Source organism: Lutra lutra, chromosome 12, assembly GCF_902655055.1.
Source record: "Lutra lutra chromosome 12, mLutLut1.2, whole genome shotgun sequence".
NCBI lineage: Eukaryota > Metazoa > Chordata > Mammalia > Carnivora > Mustelidae > Lutra > Lutra lutra.
This window is the reverse complement of record NC_062289.1, coordinates 50,769,721-50,778,898: the sequence shown is the minus strand read 5'-3', so window position 1 is coordinate 50,778,898 and position 9,178 is coordinate 50,769,721. Positions and strand designations below refer to the sequence as shown.

General features: G+C 40.7%; 1 protein-coding gene across 1 annotated transcript in view; it reads left to right on the top strand.

The window, feature by feature from the left end:
- Positions 1 to 3,672: 3,672 nt before the first annotated feature.
- THOC1 (THO complex subunit 1) overlaps positions 3,673 to 9,178 on the top strand; it is a 54,629-nt gene continuing 49,123 nt past the window's right edge. The window contains exons 1-4 of the mRNA XM_047698587.1: positions 3,673 to 3,814; positions 5,983 to 6,056; positions 6,151 to 6,211; positions 7,870 to 7,936. Coding sequence (XP_047554543.1) covers positions 3,761 to 3,814; positions 5,983 to 6,056; positions 6,151 to 6,211; positions 7,870 to 7,936 — 256 coding nt within the window. The 5' untranslated portion in view covers positions 3,673 to 3,760. The remainder of the gene's footprint in view (positions 3,815 to 5,982; positions 6,057 to 6,150; positions 6,212 to 7,869; positions 7,937 to 9,178) is intronic.

Genomic DNA, 9,178 nt, shown 5'->3' with positions numbered 1-9,178 from the left:
CAAATATGTACGAAGTGCTATCCCTCTTCCATTTTTATACTTTACAGTTCCACTCCTCTCCAAATGCAGGAATCTCATTCTTTTTGCTCAGCTTTTCCTCTCAAACATCAGTTCTATTTCAATCCACTCAAGTTACAAAGAGAAAAGGAAAGATGGCTAGGGTCCAGAACATGATCCAGCAAAAGCGGCAATCCAACATCCTAATGTAGCTGGTGAGCATTTCCTTAGGCCCAGACTAGAGGATAAAGAGAACAAAAGACTAAGCTGTCTCCTTGGTCCTTTTCTGTCATCATTCCAACAGTAAATTGAATCCCAGTGAAAGTACACCAAAGAAAAGAAGGGGAATCATGATGTGAATGCTTCAAATTTATCTAAGCCACCAAGCCTACAATTCTCATTGGAGGGTATTTGCTAAGGGAGGTAGTCCCTGTTCCACCTTACCTCGCTAAGAGAAACAGGTGCTCATTAACTATAAGTGAGGTTGTTATGTGCCACTGGATGTCTGCCCTTTGAGCGTTATTACATACTTCTGAAAACTCATAATGTTTTGTTATGACAATATGATCCTCACCCTTAGTGGACTATAAGGAAATAATTTATGGGACAATAATTAGGCCTGTGGCTTGGTAATGATCCAAGAGTTAAGACTTGAGAAGAATACAGGATCTGGGAATAAAGCTAGGCCCAATTCCCAAATTAGCTTTCTCTAGCCATGTGAGCTACGACAGAGGAACCTCTTTCCTATTATATAACTACAGGGAATATGGTTATAAAGAGTAGAAATACCACAAGAAAGTGTCATAAGGAGATACTAAAACTTGAGCATTATCTGTAACAATATAATATAGTGTAATGAGCATGAAATTTGGAATCAAAACTCCTGGGTAGTCTTATTTTGCTGACTGACTCTATCAAGAACCCTTAAGTTTGCTTCCTCATGGATGAATTAATTGTAGGATAATTGTATTGCCCACCTCAAAATATCATATAGAGGATCAAATGAGGTAATACAATCAAGTGCATTTGGAATTCTAAAACATTTATTTACATGATCTAAATGCTACAATATTTTTACTATAGTGGTTTTTGATGCATACCTTTCAAAAATGCATTCTCTACTTCTTGGCCTTACTGAATATAACCTTATTCTGAGTTTTCAAGATCATACCAATGTTTTTGATGTTTTTGCCTTTTTTTAAGCTATCTAGCACCATAATGGTACATTTTTAAACACAGGTTTTCTTTTTAAATTTTCATTGTGGTACAATATACATAAAATTTAGTATTTTAATCATTTTTAAGTGTACAATTCAGTGGCATTAAGTAATTCAGATTGTTGCGTAATCATTATGACTATCCATCTCTAGGACTTTATCATCCCAAGCTAAAATCTGCACCTATTAAACAATAACTCCCCATTGTCACCTGATTACTTTTTTCCCATACTCTTTCATCTGGTAGTGCTTCACTCATTAGCAGCAAAACATGTTCATTTCTCTCCACTCCAAAATTTACTGCCAGTAATAACTTGCTATAAAAGCTGTTTTTTAAAAAAGATTTTTACTTATTTGACAGAGCACAAGCATGGGGAGCAGTAGGGAGAGGGAGAAGTAGGCTCTTTGCATAGCAGGAAGCCCAATGCGGAGCTCAATTCCAGGACGAATCATGACCGGAGCCAAAGGCAGACACTTAACCAACTGAGCCATCCAGGTACCCCCTATAAAAGCCATTTTTAAAAAAAGATTTTATTTATTTATCTGACAGAGAGGTCACAAGTAGGCAGAGAAGCAGGCAGAGAGAGTGGAGGTGAGTGGTAGGAAGCAGGTTCGCCGCCGAGCAGAGAGAGTGACGTGGGGCTCGATCCCGGGACCCGGGGACCATGACCTGAGCTGAAGGCAGAGGCCTTAACCCACTGAGCCACCCAGGTGCCCCATAAAAGCCATTTTTAACCCCATAACATTCTTTGGCCTCAAACATTAATACAATTGAGTTCCAGCTGGACTCTTCAGCCCTCTTTCCGTGCAGAACCCAATAGTCAAAATGAATGGCTATCTTTCACTGTACCTTCTCTCTTCCACACTTCTGCTCATACCATTCCTTCCATTGAGAAGGTTTCTCCTATTCATTCTTTGCTACTCCCACCTACGTCTATTGGAATCCTTCAAGGTCCAGTTCATCCAGTCTATCTTCTCTGCAAAGCCTCCTTGACCACTACATATGGTATTGATTCTCTCTTTTGATCACTTATAGGAGCTATTATCTAAATTAGTCATGATAATAACCTTAGTTATTTCTTTTGGGTCAACTGGAGTTCCTCAAAAAAGAATTAAGCTATAGTACTCTGTTCATTCCATTATTTGTTCAAATATTTGTTATTCATTCAACAAATACTATCCACTGTGTACAAAGTGCCTAACAGATGTTTGCTGAATAAGCAAATAGAATTCTAAGTCACTGGGCTTTGATGAATGATTCAAGAAACTCCAGCTCTTCTTCTGTTTGAATTCTTGTAAAAAAAAAAAAAAAAAGACAAATTTATTTACCTTTCAGGTCTTAGTTGTGATCCAGATAGTTAATAATCATCTGTAATATAATAATAATCCTATTACATCATCTACCTATTCAATCAATTAATACCAGGTTTTTCAGCCAATTTGGAATTTAAGTCATACAAACTTGAATGATTCTGTTGATTCTAAAGAAGACTGTTATGCTTCAGGTAGCCACCATCGTTCACAATTCCCACTTAAGGGCAAGACTATGCAAAGTTATCTTTTGGTTAAGCTTCCTGTACTCTTGTTCGACGTCAATGAAGGGAGAAAGTACACAAGGAAGGGAATAAGAGCGTTTCGGTCAGTGTTGCTTTCCCCACAGCATAATTCCAACGGAGAAAGTTAACTGCCGCTTGGCTTTTCATCGGTCAAGCCTTTCCAGTGAGGAGACAAGGGAGGAATTTGCTGAGGAGAAAGGATTTTGCAACCTGTGCCTCTACCCTGGACGCAGTGCCACCCATTTAAAAAAAAAAAAAAAATACCGACCATTGCATTCCTCTTCGGTCTTTCTCTTTCAGCCGAGTCCTCTATGTGCAGCAAAGTTAATGGATACCAAGATACTGATACTCATATTCCCACTGAAGCCACATTTGTTCTCAGTATTTCATTTGCGCTTTTCGACAGTTCTGTGAAACAGGCATTATTTCTATTTCACAGAGGAGGGAACTGCTCCTAAGCTACAGAGCCCAATGAGCTGCACGGTGCATTAACTAACTGCTCAGCAAGGCAGTAGCTAAGACCACTCCCTCGGGGAGAATGACTGCAGTCCGGAGATCACCGGCACTGCCATCACTTCCCAAGCCGGAGGCACTCCCTGATAAACCACCTGCCCCGGATTCCCAGGCGGCGGTTACCTTCCCGAGAGACTCAGTAAGCCTTACTAGCCGTCATTCACTCAGCTTCCCCAATCAGGAAAATCACCGCAGGTGCGCGTCCCAACCTATTCCCCGCCAGGCAGCACCGGAGCTTAGAGGGCGAGGACGCCCATATGCCGTCACCCCAAAGGTTCTCCACGAATCCCGACTGACCACAGTGTGGTTGACTCAGTCTTCCAACGGCGGCTGAACTCTCCCCACAGTAGCTCCCAGCTGGCCCACCCCTTGGCTCACAGGCCGCTCTAGCCACTCACGGAGACACAATCTCGTTGCTCTCGCTTGACGTCATCCGCGGGCGCCGCAGCGCGGTGGCGGGCACGCGCAACCGAGAAGATGTCTCCGACGCCGCCGCTTTTCAGTTTGCCCGAAGCGCGGACGAGGTTTACGGTGAGTGCGCGGTGGGCGGGTGGGGCTTTAACCCGGCTCTATCTTTTTCCTCCTTTCCCAAAAAATACTCGAATTTTGCCCTGGGGTAAAACGGGAACTGAGGTTGTACGGCGCGGTGTAGGCTCCTGGCCCCGTCGGGGGCTGGGAGGTGGGAAAGACGCATTACTTGCCTCTTCCGTGCGTCCTGTGCTGTCTGCCGCCGTCCTTCTGCTCGCAGGTCTCTGAACCCGGCGTTCTGAGCGCCTTTGTGACCGGCGTGGAGGAGTCATCCGCAGACTACCTCCGGTGCGGTCGAGCTCTTCTGCAGTGCTCGCTTAGCCGGACAGGTGTCTCCAAAATTGCTTAAGAGTCAGGGCGCCTGTGGTTTTAGCCCAGAGAATTGGCTCCTGCCCCGCCTCTTAATCTGCCAGGTGGTGGTCCCGGCCCCTTACTCACCACCCTTTAAACCTCCATATCTCACTCCTAAGAGATTAACAAGGAGCTCCTGAGTAGGAAGAGGCAAACAAATCAGCTTGGGAATTGTTGCCGGCTGTCATTTTATTCTTACACAATGAGGAAGAGTAGTTTGAGCATTTGGGGAAACGCCTTGCACAGCGTTTTCATGTTAGCTTATTTAACTCAGAATAGCACAGTGAAGTAGGCGAAGTTCTGTTAACCCTGGTGGATGAGATAGCGCTTGAGACCACATACACACACACCCCCCCAAAAAGTAAGGTGATGTACTTCGCTGGTGTTTCTGACTTCAGGCCCAGTATTCTTTTTATGTTGCCCATCAGAGCATGAAGAAAGCTGTTCTGAGTTGGTTGCCTGTATTTCTTTTCAGAATTTGCGCCAATATTTCGAGTCATGATTCAACTACTCAAATATTTAATTGTGCTTTCCTAGTTCTAGTAACGCCAGAATAAAAAGTTTTCTTGTGTGCGGGTTATTTTTAAATTCCATACAATGAGGGTATGTTTGTTTGTTTGTTAACCAGGTTATATTTTGTTTATGCCTTCAGAGTCGTTTTCTTTCTGTGTATTTTGCTGTAATCCCTGGTGCTCTGAAATTCTGCTAAGTAACTACTAGAAATATCCAGTATTATATTAGTGTCCGAGGGGATTTGAGATTAGCTGGTGCAGTGGCTCTTAAGGTTCGGTGTGCAATGGAATCACCTGGAGATTCTGGTTCAGTAGGTCTGGAATGGAGCCTGAAAGCTGCATTTCTCCTAAGTTTCCAGGTAATGCCACTGCTGCTGTTAGTAATAAGCATCTAACATATCCCCCTTATTTAAGAGGAAACTGAAGCACAAGGAGGTAAGGAGATATGCCCAAGATTACACAGTCTGCTCTTGGCAGAGTCAGGAATGGACATTTCCAGTGTAAATCAAATTCATGGGGGTAATAAGATGGCTTTCCAAGTGTATGTGAATTTTCGCAGAATGAATTACTTTGCAATATTTTTGTCTCTCATATTTCTTTTTTAAGGTTTTACTTTTAAATAATCCCTACACCTGAAGGGGGATTTGAACTTACAACCCCAGTGTCAAGAGTAACATGCTCTACCTACGAGCCAAAACCTCCTTTTTATTGTTTTGGATTTCAGTTATGACTAAGACAATTAGCACGTATACCTTGTTGACTATGTCAGGGACTGGGTTGATCGAACTAGAGAAGGGAGGGCTTGCAGTGGGTCTTGAAGAATGGATAGAATTTTCACGAGCAGGTGGGAAGAACAGTGAGTGAATACTTGATAGATAATGAAAAAAGTCGGTAGACCTTAGTGGAGACTGTGTTAGGTGGTAGTGGGAAATAAGGTTGGATAGACTGAGAGAGATAACGTCAAGGACCTTGAGAGGGAGCTATGACATTTTAAAACCAAAGCTTATAAATAAGAGCATTGGGCGGGGGTGGGGGGGAGGCAGAATACGCTCATGAATGTGGTATTTAAAGAAATGGTAGGAGGGAAAGCCTGGAATGAGAAAGTCTAGTTGGCAAGCTCTCATCAAGTTTAAAGTGATTAGAGTCTGTATTATTAAGTGGCATTTGAATAAGAATTACCAATAGAATGATAGGTAGTTTTTTCCCAAGTATAAGTGTTTTCAGTTAGACATACTGTTGATTAGTGATGTTTTTCAGTAAATAATGAGCAAAAATCTTTCCACTTACATGCTATTTTTATTTTTCTAGAAGTCTACCAGAGAGGCCCTAAACAACAAAAATATCAAGCCATTGTTGAGTACCTTCAGCCAATTACCTGGCAGGTAAGGCATTGATATCCATAAAATACACTTGCCGAGATCTTTATACGTTACCTTAAGCTGTTTGAAAAATACAGGTGTCTTTTGTTTTTAATAGTGAAAATGAAAAAAAATGTACCCTTGATCAAGCTTTCAGAGGTGTTCTAGAAGAAGAAATTGTAAGTATGTTTTTCTTTACTGTTAAAATTTTGTTGCCAAATTAATCAGTGTTATTTTTTAAGTTGCTTTTATCCTCAGAGTGGATATTTATACAAGATTATTTTTTCTACAGTGAGCTTGCTACTTTGTGAAAGCTGATTTGCTCATAGCATAGGAATTATGTAATAGTTAAGATTTTGACAGCACAAGTATAATTTAAGGGTTTGGTTTCATGAATGAGCTCTCTCCAAGTGAATATAAGAAAAGTTGTTAGATTTTCCTGAGCAAGAACTGTATTTGAAGGTGGGCGCTCTCACATTGCTCTATAAACAGTGACACATTTTTTGGTAGCATCAAAGGTCTAGTCCAAGAATGTTCATCAAGGAAGCTGAGATTCTATGTCCTCATTTTCCTGTGGTATCCTCATCAGCATACAAAAATAACCAGAGTCTATCCAACTTGAGTAGAAAAATTTAACCTAAACATGAAAATTCTGAATTTATTTACCATTAGAGGGGCACCCAAAGGAAAGGAAAACTTTAAGCAGTTTATTCTTGGTTAAGTGAAAGTTGTGTCCCAAGAAGCTAGATCCTTTTTTAATGGCCAAATACAGCGTTCCTTTCTTTTCTTTTTTTTTTTTTTTTTTTGAAAGATTTTATTTATTTGACAGAGAAGAGAGATCACAAGTAGGCAGAGAGGCAGGCAGAGAGAGAGAGAGGGAAGCAGGCTCCCCGCTGAGCAGAGAGCCCGATGCGGGGCTCGATCCCAGGACCCTGAGATCATGACCTGAGCCGAAGGCAGAGGCTTTTAACGCACTGAGCCACCCAGGTGCCCCACGTTCCTTTCTTTTGAACAGTTCTGTATCCAAACTTATTTTTGTCCTCCTCTTCAGACCTAGGCACTTACATGTTGTAAGGCCTTGGGCAAGTTACTTTGCTTTTCTGAGCCTCAGTTTCCTTTGTAAGAGGGAATATAACATTCTTTCAAGGTTGTGTAAAACAACACATAATGAACACTCAAAAAATGCTAGTTTCTATAATGTTACAGACTCTAAGTACTACCTCTCGTCTATTAAAACCTTTACTTAGACATATTGATGCACCAGTAAAATTAATTCCCCTGCCCTGTGCCATTGATTGATATGGCCTCAGCACTTCTGTACTTGATTAGCTTGTAGCCATCATCATGCTAATGTAACCGTCTTCCTAAGACCATTGGATTTTTTTTTTTTAAAGATTTTATTTATTTATTTGACAGAGATCACAAGTAGAGAGGCAGGCAGAGAGAGAGAGAGAGAGAGAGAGAGAGAAGCAGGCTCCCCGCTGAGCAGAGAGCCCGATGCGGGGCTCAATCCCAGGACCCTGAGATCATGACCTGAGCCAAAGGCAGCGGCTTAACCCACTGAGCCACCCAGGCGCCCCAGACCATTGGATTTTAAGTGAATCACCTTTTATTTATAATCACCCTTATTATTTACTGGATCTATTTTAACAATTAATGATTCTATTACTATTAGTCATTTTTTGTATTTTCATCTTAGAAAGTAATTTTGTTTTCTATAAGAAATATGTTTATCTTCTATTTCTTATGCTTTAATGTCAGAGGATGTGTTTGTATTGTTACCAAATTAGTCTTGACCTTGGCCCCTAAATCAAATTGTTTTTTCCTCTGTTGGTAGATAAATCACTCATCATGTGAAAACGTTTTAGCTATTATTTCTCTTGCTATTGGGGGAGTAACTGAAGGTAAGTACAGTGTTGTTTTTCTAAAGTAATCATGGACGTGACATGCTTTATTTAGAACTTATTCTCCCTATACCTCTCCATCTATTTGATTTTGTTCATTTTTCACGTTCTGCCTACCACCTTTGCCAGGAAGTTGTCCCAATGAAATTAGCTCACACTTCCTCATCTCTAGCATACTGCACACATTTTGGCACTTTCTTTGTTCTCCAGTTGTTTCATTCATTCAGTAAATATTTATTGAGCATCTACTATGTGCCTGGTACTGAGGTAGGACTAAAAGATTCAATGGCAAAGAAAATATATCCCTGCCTATAAGGAGCTTTGTGGCTAATGGAGGAAATGGATGTGTAAATTTTTTACTGAGGTATGATTACTGTGAAGTGTGGTTGAAGTTTCTAAACTCTAAAGGAATCAGGAAAGCTGTAACAAGAGCTGGGATGTGAGGGTTGATGAATTTGTCAGGCAGAAAGAGAAGGAAATACATAGCTATGTAAAGGTGAGTTCAGTCTGGCTGAAGAGTTGGATGGAGCAGAAGGGTGAGAGGATGATGACTGTGGTGAGGAAGGAAACAGGTGAAATAGCTTAGGGTCATTTGTGAAGGGCTTTGTATACCATGTTAACAGGGAGCTGTGGAGGAGGAGTTAGATTGGGAGGGACTGCTGGCAGAAATACTAGTTAGGGGACTATTAAAATGGTTGCAGTGGCAGTGGAGGATAATTTCAAGAATAAAAAAGGCATATAGGAAGTACACAGTGCCTAACACATGGTAGGAGCTCATTAAATATTTGCAGAAAGAAGCAGTGAAGTGTAAAGCATTGTTTATGTATTTATTATTTTGATACCTATTCCTACAAAAACTAGACCATTCAAGGTAAAAATGGTTTGCTGGTGTAGCAGCAAGCCATTCTGTGAACTTAAGCATAATTCATAAATTCTAACTTCACACATTAAACTTTTATACAAGATGTTCATTCATTCAGCATACCTGAATGGGTGCTGCAGTGGATGGTTCCTTGCCCAGTTTCTGTCAAACAGCAGTCTGCTTAGTTCATTGATTACCTTGATGTGTTACTCTTGTAGACTGGTAATATTTTTAACTCTTGAATTTGTACAAAGTCTATTTTTAGAATGTTTATTTGAGAAAGATAAGGATTCTTGATTAAAGCTTAGATGCTTTTTTCTTTTTTTTTTTTTAAAGATTTTATTTATTTATTTGACAGAGAGAGATCACAAGTAGACGGA